General features: G+C 41.0%; 3 protein-coding genes across 9 annotated transcripts in view; 1 reads left to right on the top strand and 2 right to left on the bottom strand.

Annotated features, from left to right (window-relative positions):
* LOC117538471 (vacuole membrane protein 1-like) overlaps positions 1-10,253 on the bottom strand; it is a 74,841-nt gene extending 64,588 nt beyond the window's left edge. For 2 of the 6 annotated variants that reach the window (XR_004567859.1, XM_034204193.1), the window contains exons 1-4: positions 8,775-8,970; positions 8,463-8,601; positions 5,173-5,263; positions 3,441-3,551 (exon numbers count right to left, since the gene is read on the bottom strand). Coding sequence is in view for 5 of the 6 variants with exons in the window: in XM_034204193.1 (XP_034060084.1) it covers positions 3,441-3,551; positions 5,173-5,263; positions 8,463-8,601; positions 8,775-8,847 (414 nt within the window). In the remaining variant the exon portion in view is untranslated. Of the gene's footprint in view, positions 1-3,440; positions 3,552-5,172; positions 5,264-8,462; positions 8,602-8,774; positions 9,046-10,162 lie in introns of those variants that run through there. The other 4 variants (XM_034204192.1, XM_034204190.1, XM_034204191.1 and 1 more) reach the window with 4 other exon arrangements.
* Positions 10,254-12,086: 1,833 nt separating this feature from the next.
* Positions 12,087-14,022, top strand: ptrh2 (peptidyl-tRNA hydrolase 2). Its single transcript, XM_034204085.1, has 2 exons — positions 12,087-12,178; positions 12,914-14,022. Exon 2 carries the CDS (start codon positions 12,924-12,926, stop codon positions 13,437-13,439), a length of 516 nt encoding a protein of 171 aa, XP_034059976.1. The 5' UTR covers positions 12,087-12,178; positions 12,914-12,923; the 3' UTR covers positions 13,440-14,022.
* Positions 14,023-14,984: 962 nt separating this feature from the next.
* Positions 14,985-18,019, bottom strand: part of cltca (clathrin, heavy chain a (Hc)) — a 42,738-nt gene continuing 39,703 nt past the window's right edge. For both annotated transcript variants that reach the window (XM_034204083.1, XM_034204084.1), the window contains 2 exons: positions 16,976-17,051; positions 14,985-16,646 (listed from right to left, as the gene is read on the bottom strand). In XM_034204083.1, the coding sequence (XP_034059974.1) occupies positions 16,513-16,646; positions 16,976-17,051 (210 nt within the window). In that variant the 3' untranslated portion in view covers positions 14,985-16,512. The remainder of the gene's footprint in view (positions 16,647-16,975; positions 17,052-18,019) is intronic.

The raw sequence follows: 18,019 nt of genomic DNA, 5'->3' as shown, positions 1-18,019 counted from the left end.
AGACAGGATAATCGTAATCGAATCGAATCGTGAGACCAGTGAAGATGCACAGCCCTATCGTGTATACCAGGGGTGGGGAACCTCCGGCCCCCGGGCCGTATACGGCCCGCGAGACCATTTGGTACGGCCCTCAAGGTAATTTATAAACACACGCAAAAAAGAAAAAAATTAAAGAAATCTAGACCGCAAACAAATTAAACAAAGCGAGTGCCTGTTTTTCCTGGCCAAGGTCAGGGTCCTTGAACACAACACGAGCCTAACGTGTCATCACGTGGTACATTTATCGTCTGACAGGGGTGCAGTTCTGACGGAGAGCACCAGTACGTCGCTCCGGCACTTCCAGAAATGTCAGTACCCATAAGGAGCCGTACACATGCTGCAGTTTTTGCGTGGCTGTGTCTTTAGTTGAAAGCCCAGTGGCGATCTGTTCATCTGTCATTCTGATCATTACAGTCAATAACTTTGTTGTTATTAGCATCTGGTTAGCTAGCTATGCTAACGAATATAAGAAGCTTTTTCTCCAACCAGTGAGGTAAAGGCACATCTTTATATGATCATTATAAAAAAATAAGAGAATAAAGTAAACGGGTATAAAATATACTATATGACAGTAAAAAAAAGTTGTTATTAATAAACAAGAATACAGTTTGAAAGGGGAGTGATTTGTAAAATATCCATAAAGAAAAATAAATCTGCTTACAGTTCTGTTTCATATGTGTTGAGAGATGTATCCATAGATCTCTTAATGTTGTTCTCAAAGTGCACCAGATTGATGCTTTTAACTTCAACATTTTAAAAAAAATCTTCCCGGGGGAGCATGCCCCCAGACCCCCCTAGAGGAGGTTAGGTCCCCCCCCCCCACACTTAAATCATGTTCACATGGATAGGAAACTAAATACATTTGCACACATCTTGTGTCCAATATCTTTCTGTTTGGGTGGTCATGCCACACCGTGCACGTGAATGCATGTGCGAGTCATGGTAAGATATCTGGATTAAGAGGTTGCTTTTTCTTTGCACAGAATGAAAGAAAGGCCGAATGAATGAGCTGTGATTTTAGTTTTTTTAAGCAGAGATCAATCATTTGTACGGCCCTCGGAGGATGTTGTAAAAATTGAAATGGCCCTTGAGAGGAAAAAGGTTCCCCACCTCTGGTGTGTATACAAACATCGTATGAAGCTAATCATTTTAGCGACCGAAACAATCAGGTGGGGCCGTATACAGCAATGATTTTTTTAATCAACTATTGATTATTCTATAAAGTGAGAAAATATTAAACAATGTCCAAATTACAATTTCCCAGGGAGACAGATCACAGAAAAACAAGATAACCATGTACTATTGAGATTTCAGAAGGAGGAACCAGAGAATTGTGGCTATTAACTGTTGCCGTTACTTTTGTGCAGGTCAAGTAATTGTTGACTGATTGTTTTAGCTTTGCTCTTTACTTTGAGGGAGATTTCCAAAGTGAAACTACAATGAAAGTTTTTCACCAAATTGTAAACGGGATAAGAAGCTGTGCAATAAAAGTTTATTGTGGCACTTCTCCACTAAGCTTGTGTATACCTCTGGTGGTGCAGTTGTATACTGTTTACAGAGAAACTGTGGTGGTGTTCTTTCCAAATGTTGACATGGAATCAAATCAAAGTCCAAATCTGGATTTCATTTAAGGCCTATTATTAAGTTTTATAGACAGGAAGAAAAACAGTGTTAGTCTTGTAAGTTAGTGGTGCTCTCGTATCGAGTGTTCTGATATTGTTTGACCCAGTTACAACAACTGTCCCATTTCCTCCAAATAGAACTACATGTCTGCTGGTACTTGACACCGTTCATCACACCCTCCACAGATAATCTTTAAAATAATCACCCAAAAAATAATACATATCTGTCAGAACCATCAGCTCTACAAAATGACTCTTAATCGTTTAAGCTTCTACAGAAAACAAGATGTATTATAACAAGAGTTCTCTGAGGTCATGTGTGTTTCCTGTTTGTGGTTTAAACTCAGACTTGAAGAGAGGAATCAGATACTACATCAGGCAGGGAACTTGATATAACTGCTACGGCATAGGTTGCTGATAAAAAGGCCAATGTTGGGCTACACTTTTTTTCTAAAGAATTAATATCAGCCAATTAAAGACATTAATCTGCAAAGTACAAACATCGCTGACCACATATTTATAAATATCTATATATCATTTTGGATTGTAAATGCTGGTTCCTTCTATTAATGCCTGTAGGGTTTCCATTTGTATAGCAATTTCATGGTGTAAATGAAGTTAGGAGGCATTTCAGCCCACAACTGGAACATATGGTGGGAAACACATAATGCTTAAGTGAGATTATTCATATATATTATTTTAAACAGCTTCATTTGAATATCTACATAGGAACATCATTTATAAACAGATAACATCTAAAGATAACTGATTTTGTACCAGTATCGACCTTTAAAAAAAAGATATCAGTGCAACTCTATAGAATATGCACAACAGCAGCTCCAGCAAGGAGCACCAAGTTCTGTCATGAACCCAGTGACACCACAACCTGCAGTAGCACCCTCGCTCACTAGAGGGTGACATTGTACATCAAATCCTTCTGAGAAAGTGACCTGGGCCAGGGAGAGTAACAAAAAACTCTCAAATTACATTTGGGAGCGCCAGAATTTGGCTTTTAAAAACAGCAGTGTGGAGGACACACACTTCAATGTTTCCAGTTCAGCTCCACAGGGCGAGGGTATAAAAGTGTGACAGTGGACTCTCTGATGACAGATGGACAGAGAGGGCAAGCAGATGTTCTGGGACCCATATCTGTTCATCACAAGAGACCCAACACCTCCCCTCTCTAGAAACGGAGCAAAAACACTCAGAGGCAGATAGAGTTGGGGGGTAACAACAGAAGAGAGAGGAAAGGGGGGAGTAAAAGGGGGTTCTAAGCAAAGGAGAGACATAGAAAAAGAGTACAAGTAACATGAGGGAGTGTAAGAGAGGGTGAGAGTGAGCCACGCAGTGGGGAGCAGAAAGAGCCCAGAGAAGGGGAGGGAGTGTGTTCCTATCCCCGTGTGCACTCAGTCAGAGGGGTCAGTGAGTGCGATTGTTCCTAGACTGCTTGTCAAAACAGTGCGGCTACCACAGCGTCTATTCATCTCCACCCCACTTTGAAAAGCATGTGCTCACAAACCCATACGAACTCCCGTATGCATGTGCAAATGCATAAGGAGCCTCCAAAAGCTTTTAATAATGCTCTTGCTAAAGCCTTAGCAACAACCTAACAACAGCATCAACACACAAGTCCTTTCAGAACTGCGTCACTGCACCAACACCATCAGCGACTGTGTTTGTGTTCAGCTCTGCCATAAACATGCACAGGCAAGTGAACAACTGCACTGTGAAAGTGGCATACAACTTGTTGTGGAGTCACAGGAAAAAAAATGTTCTTACCAGGTAGAGAAGGAAGGTGTGAAGGCCGGTGCCAAGACCAACCGAGGAGAGGATGCCCAGGCCGACCCAGTAGGCGCACCACAGCGTCTTCTTCTCCATGTAGAGCACATACTGCAGAGGCCAGAAAGAGGGACGGTCAACCACATGGCAGAGACACATGCACAGAGTGAGGAAAACAAGAAGGAGGGGGGGCACAGAGAGGAGAAGGGAAGAGACAGAGTGAAAGAAGGTAAGAAAGTGAAAGTGTGCAAAACAGAGGGCACTTAAAAAGGTGGGTGAGGGCAAGTGAGTGGTAGAGAAAGAGAGGGAGAGAGTGAGAGAGACCTTTCGAGACAAAGGTTGTTGAGTTTAGAGGACACAGCCGAAGGGTAGGAGTGTTCAGCACACTGACAGAAGAACAGAACCATTATTCTTATTGGTGGCAGACAGCTCTTACTCAACTATAATGTAAGGCAAGCCAAGATTCAGTCTATCACCATGTTTCTCTTGTTCCTGTTGATCCACAACTATCACTCAATCCATCACTCTGTTTACACCTCCTCCCTTGAGCGTAGGCAGGTCATTTTCAGGAGGAAGCACGGAGTGAGTAGATTACGGGAAGAAGTGAGGGGACTGAGGGGTGGAGGGGATCGGGGGGTGTGGGAGGCTCTGACCGAAGACTGCATTTCCCAGGAAACCCAGCAAAACAAAAACACCACATACTGCATGTCTCCCCTTGCTGGAAAGTGCAGTGCCAGCCTTGGGCGATTGTTACGTGAAATTATTGAGAAGTGATTGCGCAACTTCCGAGTATCTGCGTAAAACTGTGAAAAAAAACGTTTTATGGCAGTGGGTTTCAAAATACTTCAGCACATGTCAGGAAAGAACCAAACAAGTGGAAAAAAGGGAAAGGGTTCAGAGTCTGTTCACAGTCACACCTCCAGTAATTTGCCCCGGACATAAGAGATTAGCAGCTACCACTGTGCTTTATGAGAAGTTAATAATTAAACTAACTTGATGTGTGCAGACAGGCATACAGTTGCTAGAGATGATGTTTATTCTGCGAAACAAATCCCAATATTACAATCAAAAATTATGTGCATTATAATCTGACTTAATCTGTCACTATGCACAACCTAAGAAATAGTAAATGACTGCATGAAAGCGTTAGTGCTGCATGACTCCCTGATCCCACTGGAAGCGTCTGCGCTGCGTCTGCGCCGCACTGCGACCTCCTCCTGCGTCCTAACCCACCAGGCGCGTTTCAAAACGTTGCGGAAGCGGAGCGTCGTGTGTGTAGCCTCGCAGTTGTTGGATGAACATTCCACTTCCTGCCTGCGCCGCGCTGCGCCGCGTCAAAAATAGGATTCATCCTATATTTTAGAAATTCCTTGCGGCGAGGAGCTTCTGGGACGCTTCGAGCCGCGGCGCAGCGCGGCGCAGCGTGTCTGGTGGAATAGCACCCATTGACTAGAGTGGTCGCGATCGCTAAAAACGCCGCAGCCGCAGCGCAACGCAGCGCAGACGCTCCTGGTGGGATTAGGAGGTAACCCTTCAATCGATAGTCACCCGCTCCAATCTCGTAGGTACAGGCGCCCCTTATACTGTGTGTGTATTAAATTCACTATAAAGGTGGTGAAAAGGTAGGAAACTGTAACCACAACATACATAACATTTGTTTCACTATCGCCTTCCTTTAAAAAGCTAGAATGTATGATTCATGTCAGCCTAACATTTTTCATTATTTAGTCACCTTCTGGTGTGTTCCTTCAACACTGTATGCAATGAGGAGGAGGATAAGCAGTATCAGCAGTCCAAACAGAGTCTGTCTTTGCTCCCAGAGCCTGGGTGAAGAGAAAGAGGAGAAAGATGATGGATGCAAAGGAGGCATAGATGATTTGGTGCACAAAAAGAGAAGAAAGATAACGTTTCAGGGCAGATGAAGGAATCGTTTAAGTAATTATGAGGCAGTATTAGTAAAAGAAAAGGTATAATTTGAGGAAAACAGTGGACATCTGTTGGGAATTAATCATTACAACCATAGGTTACACAAACAAGAGTGGCATGTTTTCAGTAGGATAAGTATTCGAGTTGGTAAAACACATAGAAGCTATGGGTCAAAAGCTCCCCCTTGTGGCAACAGAAAATTGTGGTTTTAGTGGTCGAATGTTAAAAAAAATAATTTGATTAAAGAGAAACATCGGTAATGTTATTTATAATTATTATAAAATGTTGAGGTCAATGGCTGGATATGCAGGTTTTAATTTAGCTTTGCTGTCAGTTGAGGCCACAATGTGGGGATAGCTCTATATTGAAATACCAAGTGCCACTGAAACACGTGTATTAGGCATGTGTACATGACCATGGTTGTCACACTGCTTAAATTAAAGCAGTTATTCAGAGGCGGTACATAACTTTAAGAAAGTAAGCTAACTACGCAGTTGTGCAACAAGTTAATACATTTCAATATTGCAATTTAGCTAGCAGTGACAGAAAGCAACTAAGGCTGTAATATTTAAAGTACCATTACTTAAGTGACTCAAAGATACACGTGTTATGTACGAATGTTTTCAATGTTCCTGCTATTACTCTTATGTTATTTTACGTAAGAATTTTAATAAAGCGACCTCTCACATCAGCATCACACTGCTAGCATTATCTGGCTAACTTTCGCTAGCTAGCAGTGTGAAGCTAATGTTTGTTGTTTTAAGCTAACAGTATCTTTGGCCGTAATTTGTTTTAGCGGAGCGCTGTCCTCGGGTTCAGGAAATTGGCGTTATAAAAAATAAGCTAGCTAGATAGGTTTTATTACAGTTAGTCTGGATTTCGAAATATAATTTATAAACCTACCAGTGTGTTGTGGTCGTCATTAACGGAGTGAAAAACGTGCGAACCCGGACTGCGGTCAAACTCTATGGAAAGCCCAAAGTGAGTAGACCTTCTTTTTTTTTCAGTTGGGAGGCTATTCCAGAAAGAGCTGCACATTTTGTCCAAAAGTGGTCCGTCCACGGTGGACTTCACAGTCTCCTCTGGTTTCTGACCTAGTGCAGCGTCCAGTGTGTTTTTTGTGGATGAATTCCCCTAAGGGGGGGCCAGTCCATGTAAACATTTTTTTTTAAAACACATGCTTTTAAAAGACTTAAAATTGTCGAAACTCAAGAAATTGTGCTTTTCAAGGATGGTACAGTGGTGGTATGAATTTGGCTTTCTGTCTGTCAAAAACCTTGATAGCTCTCTTGTACTGCTGTTCTATCTGTTTAAGGTTTGTGGCAGAAGCAAACGACCAGTTTGTAAAACAGTATTCAATGTGTGATAGAATCATACAGTGGAGGTATGACTTTGCAGCATTGACAGTAAAGAAAGGCCTAATTTGTTTAACATTTTGCAAGTTGAATTTAATGGTATTGGATACTCAAGTTCGAGTCCAATATGACTCCAAGATACTTGAACTGGGTAGAGACTAGTTCTATTTCTGCTCCGTTTAAAAACACATTGGATCCTTCGATTTTGACTGGTCGTTTACTGAACATCATGCATACTGTTTGTTTTTTCACATTTAACTGTAAGCAAATGTTATTCAGCCTTGTCCAATGCATTGGAGAGACAGGATGTGATTATTTCAGTCTTTTTCCCGTGTACAAAGATGACCACATCATTGGCATACATCAAGCAATAGCCTACTGTTTACTCTACTGGAATATTTGTGCTTTCTCAATCTGTAAGGCGTTTCATCTTTAAACTGGTCTCTCATGGACAGCATAAATTGTATTAGACTTGTATTGTGTATTTGTTTTTAAATACATGGTTAACAGTAATTTGACCACAATGATTCTATACAAAATAACAGCCTCTCGCATACCAACATCCCAATCCTCCCTTTGTCTCCATTTACAGAGCCCGAGGCAGCTTAACACCATGTGTTTTGGTGTTTGTGAACAGCAGCTTCTCTCAGTCAGAACACTGCTCATGGTGCTTGCGGCTCACCACATCCTCTTGTAGTTTAGAACATAAACACGTTGTCCTCACACACTTAACCACAGAGGCCTCCCTGAGCGTACACTCTGACCTTCTTATAGGCCCCGTGTCAACAAAGATTACTTGGTGTGTAAAAAACATGTTGTTCAGCTATAGGAACTTTTTCATAACAGCAAACTCTGATGCTGTCTGTTCTGATGCTGTATCTTTTGTGTGTGAGGTGGCATCAGTTAGTGAGATGGAAACACCTTGCCAGCTCTACCAGTCTGAGGAGTTATGAGGGGAAATAATTATATATAATACAGACCTTTGTGCTGTATTATATAGGTTCTGCGACAAATCTGACTGAAGACTAAACTATGAGGGAGAAGGCTTTTTAGGTTGAGAGCGCTGAGACAATCAAGGTCACCTCCTGTCTGGTTATAGATTTGTACTTTTGTGTGCGAGGGAAGCAGTTTGCTTTTATTTTTTACAACCAGCGTATCCTCTTTCTGCCTGCAATAAACACGCAGCACTAGCACCTCGTTAGATCAAACTGACAGCAAAAATACTGCTTATCTGCTGTCGTCCCTATAGTTACATTAACACATGAATAATACATATTTAAATGTATTTAAATTGTTTAAAATATGCTTTACAAGTTAAACCGGTATTTTCCTTTTTTCAGTTTCTCTCTTTATTGATTTTTGACTCACACACTTTTATTAAACATAGTAAGTACATTTACTCAGGTTCTCTACTGAAGCACTATTTTGAGGTTCTTCCGTTTCCTTCTACTTTTTTTTAGTAACTCCCTTAGTAAATAACAAACAAACATAACTGAACAAGCCGCAACTTTAAAGGGATACAAATACATTTATGCATCAATTCTTCTGGAATGGGCCATTCTGCAGAATGAGTATTTTTCTACTTATATTGTACATTTTGATGCTACTATTTTTTTTATTAGTTAAGTACAATTTTGAATACAGGACTTTTTCAATGCATGAACTTTCCACATGTGGTATTACAACTTTTACTAAGTAAGAGATCTGAGTGCTACCACCACTATAACACCCATCCTCTCACCTCTTCAGCCACTCTTCAATGGTGATAAGCAGTTCCAGAGTGAAGTAGTGTAGTGTGAGCAGAGGATTCCTCCATAACACCAGAGATTCCCTCTCCTCCCTGTCCCTCTGTTTCCTCTCATCCACAGACAGCTGCGAGTCTAGCCGCACAGCGTGTGTATGACAAGAACACAAACAAAAAATATACAAGGAATTACATTTTTGAAATCATGAGAATAACAAAACAACTTTTAAATACAAGGCATTTTAATGCACTAATAATACAAGTTTCTTTAAGCGTGGTTATGACCCATTGGATGTGTTTCATTTTTACCTGTCAGCTCTCCGTTTTCCTTCACAGCAAGACGCCTCTGAGGTTGTTCACCTTGGATCCCACACTCTGCCATCTCATTCACCTGGAAGGAGTCCTGCTGAGAGAAGAAACGGGCCTTCAGCACAGAATTACACACTCCATAAATTAGATACGGCTGCGGGCCCAAAACAAATATAGACTCACACACCACAGCACACCCACACTCTGTCTGCGTACACACTGTGTACACGCCGAGCAGTCAGTACTTTCCTGCTCCTGCAACCTGCAGAATAAAAGTAACCTGCTAGGAGGTGCATGACCTAATGAGTACTGAGGAAAGTCTTGTTAGTTTTTCTGTGTACAAATGATTATTAATTCACCCCCCCTGGTGATCAAATGGCGTACATGGGAACCAATGGTAATGAGTTTAAATAATGGGTGAAAGAGAAGGACAAGATTTTGCTTTTAGTTTCTTCATTACATATCCTCAAAGGAAATCCACACACACACTCTGTGTCTCACTTCAGAGCCTGAGGAATTTGTCAGTGAGCAGTGAGATGGGGACTCTGACATGGAGGTATGCTGTCCACCATCTGGAGGAATTGTCAGTCTCTCTCTGTCCCGTGCCCTAGGTCTGCTGGGCGTCTAGCTTCTGTTTCCATGCATCCACACTCTCTGAGCTGTCAGACGACAAGCTGCACAGTTTTGATATCACAGCAGGCCATGATGCCTGTTCAGAATTTGGAAATATTCTGAGGTTTTGGTCAAATTCAAATGATTCCTGCAATGACTTTCTTCCATTTTATTTATCTTGTTGTGACTCTTAAGGTCCAACATGTGGTTGTGTTTTATCCGAAAGGACGGACACACACACACACACACGGTGAATGAGACTGTGGGTACTTCAAAGTCTGGTGCAAGTGAAGTGTCACACAGTGGAAAGAAAATAAATATATTTGACGGTTAGCTACTCCTGACCATCTCAGGGAACCACAAACAAAAGCGTTTTTATCACAGACCCTAAACCTCAAAGACACTCGCACTAGAACCACAAGCTCTTTTATACACCCTGCCCATGCACATATGAGAACAAAACAGTTTCATAACAACACTACTGCCTTTGTGAAGCACATCACTGCTCCAACACTTGATTGCGCAATCGCTTCAACCAAAACAAACCAGACCTGTTGAGTAACTCTTCAGCGAGGGACAATGAGAAACTGAAGAGAGAGCACTTACACTTCAGGATGAGACATTTGATAAGCAGTAATTCATTCTCACAGTTAAAAAGAGACAACAACAGTGTACTGGAGAGAGATTAACCATTCACAAAGTGTAACAACAAAGCAGGGCTGTAATGTAACAGCCTGATGTATTTGAGCAGTGCATCATGCAGAAGGTAAACTCACCGTTAAGCTGATCCAAGATAAGATAAAATAAAATCTGAGATGGAGCTGCACTGCAAACGCTAAAGTATGCTGCACATGAACTGCATCATAACTTGAGTGCAGGGTGTGGTGATGGAGGGGGCCAGTGAGGGATGCAGCACTGATACAGAGTTGTCGGGGGAGGGGACAGCAGGCTGACAGAAGAGAGACACAGAAAGAAAGAGGGTGAGATTTCATCATTTGCCGGCATGGTACTACCTCCAGAGAGCCAGTCTAATTAAAGTGTCTATAAATAAGTGGATCACTTTCCTGGAGCGCACTTCTAATACTTGTCTGTCCTCAGTAGGTTTCACAAACACTGTGAATGAATGGCATCTGGGCAAAGAGTGCTCAGCTCATTCCCAAAGGGAAACACATAAAACGCCTCAGGACATCACATTTTTCAGGTCATAACTAGAGATGGAACCGTAAGTCGCCATGTTTAAATATGAGCATCATCTTGTTTATCAGAGTACAACAGGTATTTTTATAGTGTTTTCTAGTGAGAAGTGTTTTTTAAAGTTACTTTATCTTGGGACTTAATTGAGATGCGATTGGAGAAGCGATTCTGTCTCTTTACGACATAGAACTTAAATGACTGTACTCTAGACTTCTGGGTATATCATCCATGTTTTGGATCCAGAAGTCTTAGAACTGAAATCAGGTCAGTTCCCCTGCTAATATGTAATTTAGTTATTTTAAGAGGATTAAAAGATAGCAGTTGTCAAACTAGAGACCAATGCATAAAATAGTAATGGACACCAAAGCAGGAAAGAAGGACAACTCCACTGCAGTTCCAAGAGACAAAGTGCTGTTCCTTTTGTCACCAAAAAAATGGTGTTATGGTTCTGCCCCAATAACAGTGTAGCCCTACAGCCTCCTTTGGTAGAAAACAGGTCAAAGAATACCATCTAACAATATATTTAAATAAGTAAATATTTCTAAACTCTGAAAACCCTTTTGAAATATCCATCTATTCACTCATTATGTTCCAATGTTTCCCGGGGTCATCACTTCACATTAATGTGACCAAGAAAATCTATTTGGTCTATCACTTCTCAGCCATCTGACAGTTATATATCCTTCATTTTTGATACATTCACTGTTTTGTTTCTCTTCTCATGTTGATATGTATATCTGAACTGTTTTACATTTTATTTGATCTTTCTTCTTATTCATAGTGTAATGTCTTATCGACATGCTTCTGTGACGAAAACATTTACCAAATTGTCAATAAAGTATATCCCATCTTGTTTTCTTATAATGTTGTCCAGGTTTACAGCATCTTGCTGGATCATTGGGTCAGTGTTGTTCTGTGTCATTTCCAGTTAAAAAATGTATGCTCGAATACATTACATGGAGCCTCTCTGCATGCTGGCTGTTTTAAGTGTATGTAGAAAGGTATCAACGGCATGATTTAAACTAGTAGAAAGATAATCTAAAACGACATTGAGCTTGATGGAATATTGTTGGGGGGGGGCAGAATAAACTGCATGTAAATGTGGGCAATGTAGGAAATACAGTTGAGTTTTAGTCTCAGGTGCCAGTAGTTCCTAGTTTTGCTCAATAGAGGACAGTGTTGGCCTAAGAATAGGCTAGTCTTGAACTGGCCGAACTGGTCTTGATAGGGGGAGAGGTCCTAAAGCAAGGCACCTAATCTGCTCTAAACGTGGTACGCAAGTGTCGGATTAGAATACAAAATAATACACCATAATATTCGATATGGTACAAAAATACACTAAATTAAACAACAAAGTGTTTCTTTCAGATGTATTTCTCTTGAACAGAATCTAACACACTCAGTCTGTAGTAAACATTTCCTAATGTGTCTGTTGCTCAAAGCATCAATACCACCATCAATATATAATATATAGACAATTATATAAAGGACTCACACTCATCTTTTATTTTGAAAAGTGTTGGTGCCGTGACGTCATCACCAAGAGACCACACGCCTCATTCATACTGCTCCTGCTAGCACGTCGAACTAACCAGCAGGTATGAAACATACATCAGTTTTAGCAATGCATTGGCAGGAAATGTTTGAACATGAGTCTAGTTGCTAAGAAAGTAATAGTTTGGTCCTGGTGTTGTGTTAGTTATTGTAAAGTAATAATAGGTCTTGTTTCTAACCAGGAAGCTAACGGTAGCAAGGCTTACTCCTGTTATAAAGTTAGTTAGCTAGCGTTAGCTTTTTAGCCCGCGAAGTTTTAGTACTGATTGGTTAAATGTATATACACAGTGTTGTGTTTAAAAACGGAACTAACTCTTTAGTCAGTTATTTATCTTGCTGTTTGTTAAAAAAAAACACTATTTATTGCGATGCCACTGTAAAGTCTATATACACTATTTAGCTATAGTAGCGTCAGCTCGTTTGCTCCTATAGTTGCCAGCTGTCTAACGTTAAACGCTTATTACGTTAACGTTAGAAAAAACAAAGGAATTCCTACAAACCTATACCTGGGTAAATAACTTAAAGCTACACAAGTAGTGCGCTTAGGAACATTTAACCAATCTCAATTGGTTAACCAACATGGACTGTTATAATTTCTCCTTTTCCATGACAACAGGGGAATAAAGTAATATGATCAGATACTGAATGGCCCTGGTGGTGGTATGGTTGAGTCAACTGCTGCTTCTAATGTCTAGACTCAAACAAAATCTCCCCTCGGTGTATGTAACGGGTTTAGATGTGATCTGAACTTGCTTTATTTTGTTCTGTTGTTTTTGCAGGGTCATCATCATGGACATGCTTTATGGTCCATTGGGCCTGGGTGTAGTAGCAGGGCTGGGCTGCGGGCTCCTCCTCGGCTGGCACCTTCGAGCTCGCTTAGGTCCAACATCCAAAACCTTGATGGCAGCGATGGGGAACGGCACTGGTGAAGCGAACGTGATGGGAGAAGGAGGCGAGTTTAAGATGGTGTTAGTGGTCCGAAACGACCTGAAGATGGGCAAAGGGAAGGTGGCCGCCCAGTGCTCCCATGCTGCTGTATCTGCCTACAAACAGGTGCAGCGCAGGAACCCTGAGCTTCTCAAACAGTGGGAGTACTGCGGGCAGCCCAAGGTGGTGGTGAAGGTGCCCGATGAGGACACCCTGATTGATCTGCTGGGTCACGCCAAAGAAGTGGGGCTCCCTGTCAGCCTGATTCAGGACGCAGGAAGGACTCAGATCGCCCCCGGGTCCCGCACTGTACTGGGAGTGGGCCCAGGCCCAGCTGATCTCGTTGACAAGGTCACAGGAAACTTGAAGCTCTACTAGAGTTTGCATCTGTAGGACTTGCAAACAATGTCTTTGTTGTTTAAACAAATTGCAATGAGTTTGTGTTTTTATAAAACAACAATTGACTCGGTTTCATACATGTTTCAGATTTGGACACCTGCCGACTACCTTTGTTGGCTCTTGAATAGCAGCAGTAACTGCTTGATGCATACTATTTTACTGTGCTACTTCTGTGACAAAAACACCACACACTTTCCTCCTCTCTAAACAGTCTGCTAAGGTTTGTTTTTGAAGAGGAACAGACATGACAATGATTGTTGATCTCATCAGAATCCCAGGACAATAACATTGAAACATTTTCAGTGCAGACATTTTGACTTGTCATAGGAAAATCACCTAAACATTGGATTGGTACTGTGTATATAATGAGTGTTGGAGAACCCATTCCTGTCAGCTGGTATGCAAATAGCAGTGCCTTAGAATTGTCTAGCATAATTGAAATCAGTACTGCATTATTTTGCAGTGGAGCTGAACAACGATGTCATATGAATATAATGTCACTGAATTGATTTGTTTAGTTATACAACTCTGAAGTATATTAAAAAATGTTGTAGGTCTTGCATTTACGCCTTAGTTTTTTCATTCCCATGGCGCATTTTTCCCAATTTATGATGAAGCTCGCCTCCTTAATTCATATTTAAACAGTGCTTCAAGTGAGGCATGTGGCGCTTTATAGTGAGCAGGTCTATAACTTGTTTAAAAATCTGGAAGATAGACCAGTAACCTTTTAAAAAAAAAATATAGGAATATTAACTAATATATGGTTCCATATTGATAGCAGGCCCCTTAATTGAAACTGTAAAGAGCAAGAATTAGTGATAACAGCAAACATATTGTGATAAAACTTGCAGTTAACACCACTGCTTGAAATTGTTTAACCTTCTTAAACCCATCTTAGCCTTTAACATATCTTATGAGCATCTACTTAAACCTTCTGAAAAGTAACATTATACCCTGATCGTTCAGCTGAAAATGAATGTTATGACTTGAAACAAGTTGAGATTGTGGCCATTGCACAATGTAGACCAAGTGGGAGGAGCACGTTGAAATCCAATCCAACATCAGAGTATCCAGCGAAGTCAAGACCCAAGAAATGAATGTAGTCTCTAAAACACTACTGAACTGTGTTGTAGACAAAGTGGTTTTACGATAGTCTCACATTATCTCTGAGATTTGTCTGACATTCACTTCAACTGAATTTAGAAAGGAGTTTCCTGTTTCTGTGCAATATCCTGTCCTTTCAGACTCCCAAGTTCAGCTTTGGTCTGCAAATATTTCTGCAAAAGTCAGCCAAAGGAAGTGCTGATACACTGTTTGGAAATGGAGAAGCCCTTATTCCAGGAGTCCGTATTCAATGTGGGTTTCATCCACCAACCGTTAAGAAAAGAACATCTTTAAAAACCCACCGAGGCTGTTTTCACAAAGATTCTGACATTACATTTCACAGAATCTACACACATGCTGGTGCAAAATACTTGTTTTTTTATTTATTCTACAACTGTTTTATATAGGATTTAAATAATATTTCGAATAAAGATTTTTTTATTATTTTACGAAGCATTACAGCATTTTAAAATACACTTCAACACTGAACAATTTATATAATTTTTATTTTTGATCCACTCCTGACACTACTAAACATGAGCTTGTTTGATGTTCACTTCCTGTAGAATAGTAGATTTAAGTACACATCCCTCTAGTCTCATGACCTTTTATGCAGATCAGAAGGGCATTAAATAATAATCAACTGGCGTGCATTTTCTATTTAAATGGGATTCATCACTATATCATCATATAGGAATTCTGCAGTTAAAGATTCATGATATAGGAATGTATTGGTATTGTGGCTTTTGTGTAATATTACGTTAGAGTACAAACTACATGTCTTTCATACTTCCATCAGAACCCTGACGCTCCCTGACATTTTTGGGGGCTAAATGTTCAGCTATCTGATTGGACGGAAGTCAAATGTGACCTGCTGCTTTCTCCACCTACACAACACAACACAATCAGAACTTTCTTGACAAACAAGAAGCCTTTATTTTTAAGTGGAAAACAAAACCGCTGTTTCATTCATTATGATCCTGATTATGCACAATCAAGTATCTTAAGTGCACAATTTAAATCTAAAGGTAATTTAGATAAGAATATAAGTTCAAAGGAGTTAATGATTGATTTCCTGTATACACGCAAAAGCCTTTGATAACAACTTCAAATTACCACCAAGTCCTGTGATACACCGCAGCATGAAGGGGGTTGGGGGGGGGGGGGGGCATGTTAGTCAAACAGGTCTGCAGTCCCTCCTGAGGTGGAATGGTCCCACGTTGGAGCAGTATTTAAAGCACATGGAAATGTCGTCTGAATGTTAATTTGTTTAGAGAGTCCTTCATAGGCTTTGCTGGAAAGAATGGAACTTTCCTGTAAATCATACGTAAAATACTCTCTTGTGTTTCAGCCAGACGTGTAAGTGTGTGTGTGGGGATGTGACTGGTAGTGTTTCAGGATTGTGGAAGCGGCGGTCTCATGTTCAAATATAGAAGAACATGGAAGCGTTTTTTTTGTGTCTGAATATACAATAATTAAATGCATTTTACAGTCGGACAGAAGAAGCTGCTCACACACATCAAAAGGAAGAGGTTCTACATTAATTTCTTTTCACTACAGAGTGCAAATCAGATGCTTCACAACAGACCATTTTTTTGTTTTAAACCGAGTAGAGGACTAGCTCTTCTCACAAGCCCCTCCCCATTGTACATAAACCATTTCCCATTCAAATAAAATAGACAAAAAGAAACAAATTAATCTAGTCGATACGGAATGTGAGAAAATTAATCTTTGTGATTCAATCTTTTTCTTTGACAACAGAAATAAAACTGAGTCCTTCATGACAAAAAAAGGAAAGAAAGAAAAACCGAAGAGAAAGGTTGTCTGTGCGGACCCCCAATGCCTGTAGGGGGCAGACTGGCGCTCTGGTGAAGGACTGTGGGACACGGATGGATGTTTGCTCCAGCCTGCACTTGGAGAGAAGGTAATGAAGGGGGGGGGGGGGTCTTTACATGCCGTAGCCAAAGCCTGGCTGAGCAGCTGGCGGAGCGAAGCCTGCGGGCGCCTGGTAGCCGTAGCCGTAGGGTTGCTGGGGAGCCACGGGGACGGTGGGGCCCGCCGTCAGCATCAGCTGGGGTGTGCCTGCAAGGGACACGCAGGGTTTAAAACAAGTGACAGGTATTCATATTCAACCAGAGCCTGTAAATGATCATAGTGCATCCTTATGGATCTTCTTTGGGAGACACTTAAGGTGAATGGGTTGATATATTTAACAAATAGATAAACATGAACGTTCCCCAGGTTAATCAATTTAAAAAAGGCACATTTTTTAAATATGCAAACGTTATCCTATTAAATATTTGCAATTCAAACACATTTGAAGGGGGCTTTTAAAAACTTTGAAATCTAAAAAAACACAGCTGTTCTTGTTATGACAGTGAAATGGACAGACATCATTAGAGGACGGTTACCGTAGACGATGGGTTGCGTCTCTGTTGCCTGCTCCTCCTCTTTCCTTACAGTCTCTGAGGTTTCTAGTTTGTCTACCTGCAAAGCAAAGAAATGATAGAATTTAGAACTGAACAACACCTAATGAGGACAACACCATACTCGCCAAGTACAAGACAGATATATTTGTTAAAGAATCTTTCATGACAAAGGATGCTCATGTGGCTCGCCACGCATTGCAGATTTCACACAGTAGCAAAACAATACAAATACAAATCATGATGAAAAAAAACTTAAGGTGGTTAAACCAGTGGTAGTGGAGGTCTAGCTAATAAATACCATAACCAATAATTGCCTTTCCTCTGTCTGTGTGGCCTGGTTGACATTTACAATACAAACATCCTTTTCTTTAAATAAAAAAACTGAAAGAACACAACAGGCAGCAAGTCAACGGGCAAAAGGCTGATATCTGCTGGTGAGGGGAGAGCAGCAGCAGCAGCCCCTGGATGCATGTTATATCTACAAACAATAGTCCAGGCTTCATTCAGATTCCCCATGCCTCTTCAGACACACACTGTACGTTCAAAGCTCCACAGTAAACAGACACAGCATCATGCTCTGTGTGATGCACGGCTGGCAGTGAGTCAGAGGCTGCAGCACTGAGATGCAGTTTGGCAGGAGGGGGGGGAGGGGGGTCTCAGGTCAGGTGCTCTCCATAGCTCCAGCCTTTCTACAGGGAGCCAGGCACATAAACAGCCTGCTGCTACGTATCAGTAAGAGACGTTTCTATGCATGCTTTATTCATATGACCAGGTGATTCACAACAGCATACAGCTCATACTCATATCTGAGAATGGAACAGTTATGAAGGATGTGTCAAATATACTCTGCTTGCTCTACGTGCCATGTTGAAAATAGCTATAGCTAGAACATAAAAAGAAATGTGTCAAAAGTGTTGCTTCTCTCAGTCCCTCCTCATAGTGACATTAATAAATGGGCGAGCATGTGTCGCTTATGAGCTGTGTTTTCACACTTAATTAAAAAAACAATCCGGCTTCAAAACAACA

The sequence above is a fragment of the Gymnodraco acuticeps genome, unplaced genomic scaffold (assembly GCF_902827175.1).
Source record: "Gymnodraco acuticeps unplaced genomic scaffold, fGymAcu1.1, whole genome shotgun sequence".
Taxonomy (NCBI): domain Eukaryota; kingdom Metazoa; phylum Chordata; class Actinopteri; order Perciformes; family Bathydraconidae; genus Gymnodraco; species Gymnodraco acuticeps.
This window is presented reverse-complemented; position numbering and strand designations above follow the sequence as displayed.

Coding starts and splice junctions, on each gene's coding strand:
- ptrh2 (XM_034204085.1), top strand. CDS start 12,924: ATGGACATGCTTTATGGTCCATTGGGCCTGGGTGTAGTAGCAGGGCTG.